Raw genomic sequence first — 15283 nt, 5'->3', positions numbered from 1 at the left:
TCCTGCTTGGGTTGTTAGGCTAGTAAGATAGGAAACTGGAGTTGCCATCTTTCTACCATCTAGAGAAGGCCTAGCCTAAAACTAAGCCAACATGTAGGAAGAGAGATGTGAGATGGAAAGAGTCTCCTCAGTTATAAAAAAGCCAGTAGATTTCCCTACATCGTGGAAGCCAATACAACTGAAAAAAGTGCAGATTAGTACAAAGGAAATGCATCACTTGTACCATCAATGCAGAAAGGAAGTGAGTTGAAAGCTAAGAATCAGAACATAGGACACAGGCTCTTAAGACTACCAAGAGAGATAAAGAGGATTTATCATCACAAACGGCATTATTTCCTCCTTTCAATAATATACTGTTGCAGTATATAAAGCCAGCTTCCCACTATGTTTTACCTATATTAACAGGATTTATAACTTTCTACACTGTATTCCTAATGTAGATCTTCTATCTTACTAGAAGGTAAGCAATTTGAACACAGGTTCATATCTGATTATTTTTTTCTTCTGTACCTGGCATAGTCCGTAATCACAAAATCCCAAACAAATATGTATTGAATGATTCAATCTTACATGTAATTACTCCTGACCTTTTTGTAATCAATAGCAGCACCCATAATCCTACTTCAAGGTAAGGGTTTTACTGTTTGTCCTGGGTTGCAGTGGAAGGTCAAACTATTGGGCCAGACACTTGTGGCTCTTTGATATCTCAGAACGTGTAGAATAGAGAATGGAAATAAATTGCTGTTGTCATCTATGCTGTCTTTTTGAAAAACAAAAAGAGCTTTGCCGACCTCACTAAGCTCAACTTTCTCATATGTACTTAAAATCTATTTGAAGTAATAGTGCAAAAACTATTTTCATAGAAAAATAGCTAACACTGTGCAACCAGGAAAATTTTACAGGAAAAAGGAGGACTGATCACTTGATGGGAACCTTTGTGGAGATGTCAGTTTAGATTTGTTCAATGATCACACAAATGTAAAAAGAGTACCCACTCCAAAAGAAAGGTCTGATAAAATGGAACCTTGATATTTTGTTTAGTATTCAATGTCATCAGGAATTTATAATCTCCTACTTTCAACTGCCATACAAAGATAAAGTACTATCCTGTTATCAGCCTTTGGCAAATAACCAATCAATATAACCACCAATCCTTAGATGTTTTTGGATTTGATTTTTAAAAGACGTCCTCTTTATTTATTTATTTACTTTTGGCTGCACGGCTTGCAGGATCTTAGTTCCTCGACCAGCGATTGAACCTGAGCCCTCTGCAGTGAAAGCACCGTGGTCCTAACCACTGGACCGCCAGGGAATTCCCCAAATATGTCCCCTTTAAAAACACGTTTCCCTCTTTCTTTTTTTTGCGGTACGCGGGCCTCTCACTGCTGTGGCCTCTCCCGCCGCGGAGCACAGGCTCCGGACGCGCAGGCTCAGTGGCCATGGCTCATGGGCCCAGCCACTCTGCGGCATGTGGGATCTTCCCGGACCGGGGCATGAACCCGTGTCCCCTGCATCGGCAGGCGGACTCTCAACCACTGCGCCACCAGGGAAGCCCCATGTTTCCCTCTTATACGTATGCTGCAAGACTCTACATTTATAGATGCTGTCTATCTCCAGTCCTACAAAATCCTCTCACCCTCCCCTGATTCACTCTTTTGTTTATAAAGAGTACTGCTAATCCCTTAAGGGGCACTGTCAGCTTTTTAAGAGGTGAGCACATAAACGTTTTAACATCAGATTTGGTATTCCTTTTAAACAGAAATACTTGGAATACTTCACAAAACTAGGATTGTCAAAATCAAGCTTTAGGGTTTCCCTGGTGGCGCAGTGGTTGAGAATCTGCCTGTCAATGCAGGGGACATGGGTTCGAGCCCTGGTCTGGGAGGATCCCACATGCCACGGAGCAACTAAGCCCGTGCGCTTCAACTACTGAGTTTGTATTCTAGAGCCCGTGAGCCACAACTACTGAGCCCGTGCACCTAGAGCCCGTGCTCCACAACAGGGGAGGCCACTGCAATGAGAGGCTCGCGCACTGCAGCGAAGAGTAGCCACCACTCGCCACAACTAGAGGAAGCCCACGTGCAGCAATGAGGACCCAATGTAGCCCAAAATGAAATAAATAAATCTATTAAAAAATCAAGCTTTATTAAATTATACTCCATAAGGTCTCTTTCCTGGTGAGTAATACATAGATCAAACCAAAAAAAGGAATTTAAAAAATGTTTTCATTGTTACACGTTCAGGCCTTCGTTGTGGCAACAGATCCTTCCATCACATCAGCAAGCTAGAAGGATCTCATCAAGTCGCAAAGCACACAGCATTCCTTCCTGGGCCCCATTTTATCTCAGGACGGCTCCCATGTGAGACCAAAACAGACCAAGGCAGTGAGACTAAACATATCCTTGTTCTGGGAGTGAAAAACTGAATCCAAAGAGAAGACCCATCAAGTATAAGCTCCTGAGCTCTGGTTACTCAATTTTAGAAATGTCTTCTAAACCCAACTGCTGATGGAGCAAGAAGCAGAGTGCCGGGGGAGTTTTGAGTGGTGAACTGATCACTTGCCTTTAGAAATATCAACACCTTGCCATACGGATTCGACTGGTTTGACTACTGCGACTCGTGCTTAATTTTCTCTTCTTTTGCACCTAGCTATTTGTTGTCTACTCTTTATATTTTGTCCCTCCAGGTTCCATAAGGGATTCGCGGCACAGAGGGAGACTCACCCACTTCGGGGCACGTTCTAGAGAAAGAAAACCAAAGATAATGCAAGGCCAGGATTCGGCCTTTTCCAGGAGGGAAATGGCAAAGAGGGGCAGAGATGCCAGTAGCTGGAGCACTGTAAGGGGTTCCCAAGGCAGACAGGGTCGAAGTTCATGAAGGAGAGAGACAGTGTTTAGGAAAGCACAGGAGAAGGTATTTGGAGGAGGTAAGAGTGCAGACGTTTGGACTGGCATTCGACTAGGAGAAAAAAAATCCCATTGGAGACTCAACGATCCCCTCCCCTCCAGCTATATCCTCTCTTACCAGAGCCTGAGGGCCAGCAGCGACGACGCGACAGAATCTCAGCGGCCGAAGCGTTCCCACTTCCGACTCAGCACGGCAACCGGAGCTAACGTCATGACAAGGCGCCGGACCTTGTGGAATCTTATCTGGGCGCCGGAAGCTGGGTGTGTCGCCCTGCGCTAGAAGAAGGCGCGCAAACATCCCCACTGCGCATGCGCTAACTGGCTTGGGCGGGGCGGAAGTGGCCGGAAGTGGATTTGGGGTTGGATTGGGGGCGGGTCAGGTTGAGTTGGGAGCGGATTGTGGTGGAGCTCAGTGGTATACGCGGCTCTCGGAAACCCGCGTATCAGCAGCACGTATGAGTTGGTGAACCCTGGCACTGCTAAGGCCTCCGTGGACTTACGCTGATTGTCCCACCGATCTTAGACCTTTTTGAAACAGCTTCTGTAACTCTTCATAGATAATTATTATCTATGAAGCAATAACAGTAGCATTAACAATAACTGAAACTTGTGAACTGTTATTAGGTACCCGGAAATGTGTTAAGATATGCTTTGATTGGAGTGCAGTTTTCTTATTTGTAAAGTGAAGACGAGTACATCCTAAAGGTTACTTTGAGGTACACAAAGGCAAAGGAAGCAGCATACTTTTCAAGCATGCAAGTGAAAAGAATTCATAGAGTGACAGAAAAAATTTGTAACTCACATATCTGATAAAAAGTTAATATTCAGTTATATAAAAAGCCTATAACTCAACAACAAAAAACCTAAACAGCTTGATTAAAGAATGGACAATGGGCTTGAATAAGCATTTCTCTATAGAAGATATACAAATGGCCAATAAGCACGTGAAAAGAAGCTCAATGTCACTAATCATTAGGGAAGTGCAAATTAAGACCACAGTGAAATACCACCTCATACCCATTAGGAAGGTGATTATGAAAAAAAATAGAAGATAAGTCTTGGTGAGGATGTGGAGAGATAGGAACCCTTGTGCATTGCTGATGGGAATGTAAAATAGTGGAGCACTTTGGGAAAAGAGTTTGGTGGTTCCTCAAAAAGTTAAACAGAATTATCATATGATGCAGCAATTCCACTTCTGGGTAAATACTCCAAAGAATTGAAAGCAGGGACTCAAACAGATACTTGTACACCACTGTTCATAGCAGTATCGTTTGTAATAGGTGAAAGGTGGAAACAACCCAGAATGTCTATTGACGGGTAAATGGACAAACAAAATGTGGCATATACATACACATCATTATTAAGCCTTAAAAAGGAAGGAAATTTTGATACTTGCTATGAACCCTGAGAACATTATGCCAAGTGAAATAAGCCAGACACAAAAGGACAAATATTGTATGACTTCACTTATATGTGGTACCCAGAGTAGGCAAATTCAGAGACAGAAAGTAAAAAAGAGGTTACCAGGGGTGGGGTGAGGGAGGAATGGGGAGTTATTGTTTAATGGGTAAAGTGTTTCTTCAGGATAATAAAAAATTCTGAAAATGAGAGTGGTGATGGTTGCACAACATTGTGAATGTACTTAATGCCACTGAATAGTATACTGTAACACACACAGACACACACACCAAATGTTGAGCAATCTTAGAGTGCCTATTATGTTCCAGCATTGTTCTAGCTCCTGAAGCTACAGAAGTAGAAAAAAAATACAACTTTTCCTGGAGCTTACAATCTGGTGAGTGTGGAGTGGTAATGTAGCATTTAAAATTAATGTGCACAAGGTGGATTATTCAATAAATACTTCCAGAATAAGTGGGTAGCTATGGATTTAAACGTTAGTCAATATATTAGACCTTTACACTAAAATTAATTCAAGGTGGATCAAAGATTTAAATATATAAAGTGAAACCAGGAAAATGCTATAGGAATTAATGGGAAAAGTTTTGTAAAAGAATAATCTAAGCCATAAAAGAACAGTGAATTCTACTACAGTCAAATATTTGTAAAATGTGTATAGAAAACCAACCATAAGTAAAGTCAAAATCTAAATAACAACACTGGAAAAATATTTGCAACTAATGCCACAAACAAAAGATCTATTTTCCCAAATATGTAAAGGGTTGTTGCAAGTCAATAAGAAGAAGATCAGGGGCTTCCCTGGTGGCGCAGTGGTTAAGAATCTGCCTGCCAATGCAGGGGACCTGGGTTCAATCCCTGGTCTGGGAAGATCCCATATGCCACGGAGCAACTAAGTCCGTGTGCCACAACTACTGAAGCCCGTGCACCCTAGAGCCTGTGCGCTACAATTACTGAGTCCACTCGCCACAACTACTGAAGCCTGCACACTCTAGGGCCCGCATGCTGCAACTACTGAGCCCACGTGCTGCAACTACTGAAGCCCATGCACCTAGAGCCTGTGCTCCGCAACAAGAGAAGCCACTGCAATGAGAAACACGTGCACCGCAACGAAGACCCAACGCAGCCAATAAATAAATAAATAAATAAATAAATAAATAACACTTAGAGAAGGGGTTATATTCTAAACACCAAGAGTAACAGTAAAAAAAAAAAAAAATCAAAGGATATGAGCCTGTATTTCATGAGAAGGAAAAACAAATGGTTAGGAAAATGCAGATTAAAATTAAGCTGAGATGCCATTTTTAACTTATCAGATTGGCAAAGTTCAAAAAATTTAATAGTACACTGTTAGATTGTGTATGGAACAGTAGACACTCTTGTTAGGATTATGTATTGGTCCAACCTCAATGAAGTGCAATTTGGCAATATTTAATTAAATTACAGGTGCAAATACATTATGGTCCTACAATTCCATTTATTTGTATTTGTTACAAATAGTCTTAATGTTCAAAATGACATTTATTGTTAGAAATAAAACTGTAAAAACAAGACATATGAGAAATCTTTGTGGCCTTGGGTTTGGCAAGGATTTCTTAGACATGACACTAAAAGCACAATCCATTAAAAAAAATGGATAAAACAGACTTCAGCAAAATTAAAAACTCTTGCACTTCAAAAGACACCACTAAGAAAATGAAAAGACAAGTCACAGACTGGTAGATATATTTGCAAATCATGTAGCTGATAAAAGACTTGTATTCAAAAATATATAAGAACTTTTACAGTTCAATAGTAAGAAGAAAAACAACTTAATTAAAAAAAAAGTTTTGAACACACGCTTCACTAAAGATATGATAAGCATAGCTAATAAGCACATGAAAAGATGTTCAACATCGTTAGTCGTTAGGGAATGCAAATTAAAGCCACAATAAGACACTATTTTACATCTACTAGAGTGGCTATACTAAAAAAGATAGTAACAAATATTTGTGAAGATGTGGAGAAACAGGAACCTCATTCATCCATCGCCGGTGGGAATGTAAAATGGAACAGCCAGTTTGGCAAACTGGCAGTTTCTTAAAATGTTATACATAAATTTACCATACAACCCAGCAATCCTTCACTCCTAGATATCAACCCAGACAAATGAAAACATATGTCCACACGAAAACTTGTACGAGAATGTCCAGAGCAGCATATTGTATGACTCCATTCATCCAGAAAAGGCAAATCTAAAGAGATAGAAAAGAGATTAGTGATTGCCTGGCATTGAGGGTGAGAACAAGGAGTGACTGCAAAGAGCACAAGAGATCTTAAGAGACTGATGGAAATATTCTAAATCTGGATTATGGTGATGGTTGTACAACTGGGTAAATTTGCTAAAAATTACCGAGAACAGGTGAAATCACTTAAAATGAGTGAATTTTATGTAAATTATACCTCAATACAATTTAAAAAAACGACATTTATACGGTCATTGTGGCATTGTAAGAGCAAAAGAACAAACGTAAATTTCCATCAGTAGAGGACTGGTTAAATAAATTATAGGGGATCTGTACAAAGTGGCTGCATAAAAAAAGAAGAGCTCCTTTATATATTGGTACGAAGTGATCTTCAGGTTTTATTAGGTGAGAAGTGCAAGATGTATAGTATGATAACATTTGTGTGAAAAATAGGGGAAGGAAGAATAATGTGTACTTAAGAGTTTGCTTGGGGACCTCCCTGGTGGTACAGTGGTTAAGAATCTGCCTGCCAATGCAGGGGACATGGGTTCCATCCCTGGTCCGGGAAGATTCCACATGCTGCAGAACAACTAAGCCCGTGTGCCACAACTGCTGAGCCCATGTGCCACAACTACTGAAGCCCGTGCGCCTAGAGCCCATGCTCCACAACAAGAGAAGCTACTGCAGTGAGAAGCCAGCGCATTGCAGTGAAGAGTAGCCCCCACTTGCTGCAACTAGAGAAAGCCCACGTGCAGCAATGAAGACCCAACGCAGCTAAAACCAAACCAAACAAAAAATCACGATGCATTTATCATCCATAAAAAAAAAAGAATTTGCTTATGTATGCCTAGAATACCTCCGATATATAATACTTTAAATATCTTGTAAAGCTATGTAAGAAACTAGTATTATTGTTTGCCTCTGTAGAAGGCAACTGGGTGGCTGGAGAGGGAGGTGGAGGGCGACCTTTCACTGCATATTAGAACCATGTGAATTATGACTTATAAAGAAAGTAAATAAAAATGCAAACTTAAAAAAATGGTATTCAAATAAAGGAGGTTATTTGACCGTTTCGTTTTTCTTTTACAGAAAAATTACTTCCAATAGGTGGCGCTCCTGAAACACCATACAAGTTTTACTTTACTTTTTTTTTTTTTTGAGAAAAACCCGAATTTGCTCTGATGGCCTTTCCTCTCCATTTGTCACCTTTGGGAATCTTGAGTCTAGATTTAGGGTTGAAAATCTCTACTAGGATTGCTCCAAAATGTATTGCTCTGTTTCTGAGAACTGGATAGAAGGGAAAACACCTGGATTAAAAAAGAAAAATTGTAACTGGTTCAGAAAACCAAATAATGCTTGGGCCCTGTTTTACTGACTGAAATTTCTGGTTGATTGAATTAGAACTTCTGATTGATTGCTTGGGTGATTAGAAGGTTAATATAGGTTCAGTGATTCTTAACTAAGGGCGACTTTGCATCCCGTGGGGATACTTGCAATATCTGGAGATATTTTTGTTGTCACAGCTGGGGAGTACTACTGGCATCTGGTGGACAGAGGCGAGGGATGCTGCTAAAAATCCTACAATGCACAGGAAGTCATCCCCCTCCCCCCAAGGAATTATCAATCAATCCTCCCTACCCCTCATCCTTATAGCTGCTTGGGGAAAGGAGATACACTTGGCAGTAGTTGGGAAGGCAGGTAGTGCAAAGGCACGTTCTTAGAATTGTTGTAGAGAGACACACCTACTCTGAGTTCTGGGCTCAATTCTTCCTCAAATGGTTTCCTTGAAGGTGGCTGTATTGGTCATCTTCCCTTTCCTTAAGGGGCTAAAAAGGATAGTACAGTCATAATCATTTTCCATCGTCCTCTATGAATTAATTTGATGCATATTTATTTTCTAATTAAAAAAAATTTTTAGCTTTCACTCTAAATGTCTTTATTTTTTTCACCTTTCTTCATATATATATACTTAAAAATTTTTTTATTGGAGTATAGTTGATTTACAATGTTGTGTTAGTTTCAGGTATACAGCAAAGTGAATCTATTATACATATACATATATCCACTCTTTTTTTAAAAAAAACTTTTTTTAAGATTCTTTTCCCATATAGATCATTACAGAGTATTGAGTAGAATTCCCTGTGCTATACAGCAGGTTCTTATTAGTTATCTACTTTATATATAGTAGTGTGTATATGTCAATCCCAATCTCCCTATTTATCCCTCCCTGCCCTAACCCCCTGGTAACCATAAGTTTGTTTTCTATTGATGCATACTTATTGAGTGCTTTTTATGTTCAAGGCTTTGGAGTGGTTTCTTCATGGTCCTGGGGGTGGGAGAGGACAAGAATGGAGGCTCTGTATCTAGTTTCTCTGTGTGTTCTTCAACTTTTTGTCACTAGACCCTGACCTCAGTCTCTCTCAACCCTTCTCTTTATTTCGTCCATTCTACCCAAAGGGATAACAATGCCATCGTCTGGTATGTCCTAAGCAGTTTCTTCCAAATAACTTGCCCCCCCATTCCAAAATTTTACGACTACTAACTAGCAATGTCTCTTTCACTTCACATTCCGTTACCTGATAGAGCTGGTCATTGGACAACAGTGTCTGCTTGTCTGAAGCTGCACAAAAAATAAACAAAAGGTACACGTACACAAGATAGAATAAATAATATACTGGGATATATTCACCCAATGGAGTACTGAATAGCAATAAGAATTAGTGAAATACATCTACCTATAACACTATGGATAGATGTCACAAGCATATTGTTGAGCAAAAGAAGCCACACACAAGAGTACTTACTGTATGAGTCTATTTACGTAAGCAACAAAAACAGGCAAAATGAATCAATGTTGTTAGAAGTCAGGATAGTGGTCGCTTTTGGGACTAAGTGGAGGCTGGAAGTGACCACAAGTGTTAATTCGCTTTCTTAAACTGGGTGCTGAATTCATGTGTGTGTTTGCTTTTTTAGAAAAGCTTTTTGAGCTGTGTGTATGTGATTCATGCCCTTTTCTGTATGTAGGTTTTACTTCAAGAAAGAGTTTCTTAAAAAGCACAGAGGACAAATCAGAGAGAGTTGGATCTTGAGATAGGCAAATATGCTGTGAAAACACCAAGTGTCCTTTTCTCCTGCCTACAGAACCAGAGCCCCACCCAGTCGTGCTCATCAGTGACACGTGCCAACCCAGTCTTTTCTATTGGGTTCTATTTTGGTAGGAAGAAGGCTAAGGGTCCCAGGTGGTCTCACCCCTCAGCTAAGAGCATTCTTTTACCTCTTGACTGGCGAACTCCTTCCTGTCCCGCAATGTAGTAGACCCCAACAGCAAGGAGGAAAATGCTGATGATTTCAGCGAAGATAAAGCCAGACACAGTGGCTAAATTCAGCTCAATGCAGTTCTGACACACTGTGGAGAAAGGGAAGGATAAGCCTCCTTCGAGGTGTGAAAGTTGTTCTGGATTTTTTTCTCCTGAGATAATACCTCTGTCTAGGGCAGAAGACTGTTCTCTCTGTGGGTGGTATGGCAAGGGAATTGCCTGGGAAGATCCTTGGGCTGAGAACTCAATGCTTTTTGATGTTCCTCTGTCCCCCAGGAGTCCTGGGGGAGCCCATGGAGTATTAGTCCCAGCAACTATTGAAATATAAGGAAGACCAGATCCCATTCTCCATGCTCAACTGCCTTCTACATTCCTGTTACTTACCTGGTAGTCTCCCCTGTCTCCCTCACCTGCCCTAACTCACTTTATATAAACTGCTGACTGCTCCAATCTGTGGGGCCTACCCAAAAGTGAGTCAGGCTTTACAACACAGGCTATGTTTTTTCAAGAATTTGGGGGAGCTACTTTGTTAAATTCAAAAAGAAGTAAGTTGAGGGACTTCCCTGGTGGTCCAGTGGTTAAGTCTCCATGCTCCCAATTCAGGGGGCCAGAGTTTGATCCCTGGTCAGGGAATTAGATCCTGCATGCTGCAACTAAAAGATCCCACATGCCGCAACTAAAGATCCCCCATGCCTCAATGAAAATCCCGCGTGCCGCAACTAAGACCCGGCGCAGCCAAATAAATAAATTAAAAAAAAATTATGTTGAGATTAAGAAAACTGGCTCTTACTTCACTGTTTAGCATCTATTTCCACACTCACCCCAGACAAGAAGCTCACCAGAGCAGCAAGTACTGTTTAATTTCACACAAGCAAACCAAAGGGGATACGTACTTCTATAATATACTTGGAGTGGTTTTGAACGGTTCTTTGATCCTTGACACCAATATATCCCTCGAGGGTCCTTGGTACTACTTCCAAGATTCCAAGTCTTTTTACTTGTGTTTACAGGACTTATTTCCACCTCATCTTTAAACCATCTGATAACATTTTCATTCATGTCACAATTCAGAATTACTGAACCATCTTCTTGATTGTCATCCACTTTTACTGAAAAAGGAAATGTCTGTTAAGATCTTGCCTCTGAAATTCTCCCTGTCCCAGGGCATCAGGAGACCATGACAGTACTGCTTCTTAAGCTTTAATGTGCACATGAATCACATGGGGTCTAGTTAGAATTTCAGGTTTTATTCAATAGTTCTGGGGAGGGACTGAGATTCTGCATTTCTAACATGCTCCCAGGTGATGCCAATGCTGTTGGTTCATAGGTTGTGCTTTGAGTAGTGCCTAGCTGCTAGGGTCCTCTTTCTCCTCCAAGAACCAGAAAACTAATTGTTTAGCTACAGGAAAGCTGCCAGGGAGGTCAAGGCTGGCCACTGATTTGGTTGACACTGGGGAGGTTTGCTGTCTATCCTTCATCATCCCATCCCTTCTTAGCTCTTCACTTGCTCCTATAGGACTACTGTTGTGGGAAGCCATACTTCCATGAATTTCCTCAGAGGTTGATGATAGAAAGAAGCCATTTCCCCTACCTTCATTCAACTGTGCCATAGTACCTGTAGAGACAGAAGAGAGACAGAGGATCAGCTGGGCATGGAGTCATTCAGATCCCCTGATGTATCATTTCCATGGTCATTTGAGGCCAACATGGAGAGCAAGAGCCTAATTCATGCGAGTGACAGTATCTATACCTATTTCTTTGGATTGTTGCCTAAATCACCAAACCGAATTTAGGGTGTTGTATAGCAAAGAGTTTGTCTGGTCTTTCTCCTGGGTTGCTGGGAGGGAGTTTCTCAACCCGTGGAATTTCATGAATGACAGGATTGCCTTTGTGATTCTTCGTGGGCCCTTGGATCACACATGAGTTTATGCTAATGAGATGACTCAGGATGGGACTGGTCAAGACCAAACATGTGATTGGAGAATTGGGGCTTTGAGCCCTAGGAGGGGGAGGAGGACTGGAGATTGAGTTCAGTCACACGACCAGTGATTCAATCAATCATGCCTATGTAATGAAACCCCAATAAAAACTCATTCATACTTCCTAGTTGGTGAATATATCAATGTGCCAGGAGGGTGATGTATTTTAATTCCTGAAGGAGAGGGCATGGAAGCTTTGTGTTCAGGACCCTCCCAGACCTCACCCTATGTGTCTCTTCATTTGGATAGATCTGATTTTATTTTTTGTAAGAAAACTGTAGTAGTAAGGATAGGGCTTTCCAGAGTTCTGTGAGTTGTTCTAGCAAATTCTGAGGGGGTTCTTGGGAACCCTCCAGATTTGTAGGCAGTTCGTTAGAAGTGTGGGTAGTCTGAGGATCCCTGAACTTGTGCCTAGCTTTTAAAGTGAGGGCAGTCGTTTTGGGGACTGAGCCCTTAACCTTTGAGGTCTGACACTAACTCTGGACGGTTAGCATTGCAGAACTGTATTGCAGTATCCGTAAGGGTATTGCCTGTACAGTGTGGAATGCTCTTCTCCTTTAGCAGCTAAAGCCCTGGCAAAGACTGGGTGTGCACTAGCTAAAGCCTTTTAGAGCTGAGTTACTTCTAAAACCTTCAGCCTTGGTGATCCATTTTTTGTGGAAACCCTGAATGTCCCCAAAGAGTTAGCTGTTAAATAGCCCTCAAATCTGTCTCAAAACTCAGAGTAGTAGAGTTGCATGGTAGACATACTATAGAGAACCAACACTGGAGTTCAGTTCAATTGGATTTAATCCAAACACTTACCACTATTATATGTCTGAGTAACGAGTAATGAGTAACGAGTGTGGAAGAAAAGGGTGGTGATACAAATAACTAGTTGTTGCTTCTGAAGAGTTTACAATGAAGTGGGAAAAAAATAAACACAAATGTAATAAATGTAATAGTACTTGTAAATTATCATTTAGTATTTGTATAAATGCATATGGAAAGGGGTAGAAACTATTGATTTTGACCAAGGGTGAGGGGACAGGGAAAGCTTGACAGAGAAGATGGCATTTGGTTCTGCCTTGAAGAATGAGTAAGAATTCACCAGACAGAGAAAGAGTTTCCAGGTAGAAAGAATAGCTGAACAAAGATACAGACTTGGAAAAGGACAAAAGAGGTAGTTTGGCTAGGGGTAGAGTTTGTTATGGGGAGAGATGGGGGCATAGATCAAAGTGTGATGGAAACAGTTGGAAGGAGTCAACAGTCTTAGAACTTCATATAGGGGTGAACTGTTTATGAATAGTTCACCCAGCACAGTGCCTGGAATATGGTAGGAGCTTTATATATTTCGAATGAATGTATGAGTGAATAAATGGGTAAATGAAGATAAAGAAAAGCAAGACAAAGAGTTAAGCAGATTTCTAACTAGCTCTTCTCCCCATCCACCTGATCACCATGGGAGGAAAAAAGAGTCCCCTCATTCTAACTCTGATTCAAAACTCCCCATATCTCCTCCCTCTTGCGTCTCCCTCCCACCCTCCCTATCCTACCCCTCTAGGTGGTCCAAAAGCACCGAGCTGATATCCCTGTGCTATGCGGCTGCTTCCCACCAGCGATCTATTTTACATTTGGTAGTATGTATACAGACTTAAACTTTTGAATATATTCTTATATCAGTGGACGTCTCTTTAGCATTTCATACTCATGGTGATTTTCTCCTTCTGGAAGCTCTCTACTCCCTTGGTTTCTATGGAATAGCACTAATCCGATTATTTCAGCTCTTGGATCATTCCCTTATCTCTTTACTGACATGTTTGTTCTCTAACTATTCTTTAAAGGTGGTATCCTCACAGTTCTATCCTCAGCCTCCTCTTCCTCACATCTCTCATAGTTCTTGCGTGATTTCAACGACTTTCAATGTGGAGAGGATCACCTCTAGTCCAGATTCCAGGCATCGGCCCAGTTCATCCACTTCCTATTGTATTTCCAACTGAATATTTGTTCAGGCAACCTATATTGAACCTTACACTCAATCTGGCAACGTTGAAACTTATCTCTTCAATTAGACTATGAGCTAATTGGAGCAGAAGGTTTTTATTCACCTTTATAGCCTAACACGTAATAGGATCTCACACGTATTTGTTGACCAGCTGACCAACAGAGTGAGTGAATGCTTCATAGGTCTACTCCTAACCCCAGCTCTGAGTTAAGGAACACATACGTTTCTCTTCAGACTCCTGGCCTGTGCCCTTTGGGCTACATTCAAACCTAAGATGGTGGCATCCGGATTCTCTCTCAAGCCAGTAAAGTCATCTGTTTTGATTTCTTAAGAGACAAGGACTCCATCTCTCCCATGGAACATGGCTTCTCTTTAGCAGAGAGCAGTGAGAAGCTTCATTTTTGCCCTTCCTTCTCTGAACTTTAGGATGACAGCTCGAGGTTAGGGGATCCAAATATTCTTGCCCCCCTGTTATGGCTTCTTCCCTTGAGCCCTTCTCCAGACTGTCAGACCCCCTAGCGGGCCCTTACCTTGAAGAAGAGTGATAGCCAGGATGAGGCCAGCCAGACGCTTCCCCTGCTCCATAGCAGCCTCTGTTCTTCTCCCGCAGAAGCACTGAGCAGCCCCTAGCAGCCAGCCAGCCAGCCTGTGCTAGCGTATAGCCTGGCTCCGCCCAGCATCCTTAAGGCTGGGGCCCCTGTGAGAAGGCAAGAACCCGGAGCCTCCACCCTCTGCTTCAAGTGTGGGCAGTGGGTGGGGGCAGGGCTCAGGAGGGCTGCAGGTGCAGATACCTCTGGCTTTTCAGTTAAGGAGAGGAGCGTGGGTGGTGGAGGGGAGGGAGCGTGAGGGAGTGCTGGATTCCCATCTCAGAGACTCAGCTTGTACGGAAAGCCACCTTGGGTGCTGGGCAGGAGGGGGCCTGGGCCGCTTTCTTTTTATGAGGGGAAGATAAACGTTTCTGCCACCACTTGTTACTTGGGTCTCAGCCAGCTGTTGCTAGCTGTTGTTGTTAGAACTAGTGAATTTAGGTGGGAACTCTTAGGTGCTTGGGGCTGGAACTCTGAACAGAAAGCCACCTCAGTCCAGGGATTTTTTTTCACTGCTCTCTTGAGATGAGATCATCAGAGTGGTGCCTGCCTGGAAAGGAATAGGTAGGACAATTCCACCAAGACAGACCATACATTTCCAAGGACTAGGGTCAGCTGTGTTCCCAGGACCTCAGGCCCCTCAGCCGGTCAGCCAGTGAATTGAGAAAAATGTACGGAGCTCTCATCACGTGCCACGCACAGGCCAGGTGCTGGTGATACAGAAGTGAGCAAGACATGTACGCTCTCTACCCTCAGATAAATTACAGTCTAACTGCGACAGTGTAGGCAGTTTGGGATTTCCATAGCCCAGAGGAAAAAAGTCCATTTGTCTCCTGGGGAGACTCAATTGTGCTGCGAATTAATCATAT

The 15283-nt window shown here is 42.0% G+C and overlaps 2 protein-coding genes across 2 annotated transcripts in view; both read right to left on the bottom strand.

Annotated features, from left to right (window-relative positions):
• The window catches only part of UBE4A (ubiquitination factor E4A), a 33935-nt gene extending 30795 nt beyond the window's left edge, over positions 1-3140 (bottom strand). Inside the window, exon 1 of the mRNA XM_030838145.2 lies at positions 3025-3140. The gene's annotated coding sequence lies outside the window, so the exon portion shown is untranslated. The remainder of the gene's footprint in view (positions 1-3024) is intronic.
• A 3285-nt stretch (positions 3141-6425) lies between these two features.
• Positions 6426-14615, bottom strand: CD3G (CD3 gamma subunit of T-cell receptor complex). The gene is made up of 7 exons (XM_030838131.3): positions 14358-14615; positions 11456-11479; positions 10758-10973; positions 9822-9953; positions 9124-9167; positions 8290-8373; positions 6426-6556 (listed from the first exon to the last, which is right to left on the bottom strand). The coding sequence occupies exons 1-6, from the start codon at positions 14410-14412 to the stop codon at positions 8308-8310; spliced, it is 537 nt and encodes a 178-aa protein (XP_030693991.1). The 5' UTR covers positions 14413-14615; the 3' UTR covers positions 6426-6556; positions 8290-8307.
• Positions 14616-15283: the final 668 nt, after the last annotated feature.

Source organism: Globicephala melas, chromosome 8, assembly GCF_963455315.2.
Source record: "Globicephala melas chromosome 8, mGloMel1.2, whole genome shotgun sequence".
NCBI lineage: Eukaryota > Metazoa > Chordata > Mammalia > Artiodactyla > Delphinidae > Globicephala > Globicephala melas.
The sequence above is the reverse complement of the archived record's forward strand: the minus strand, read 5'-3'. Positions and strand labels throughout refer to the sequence as shown.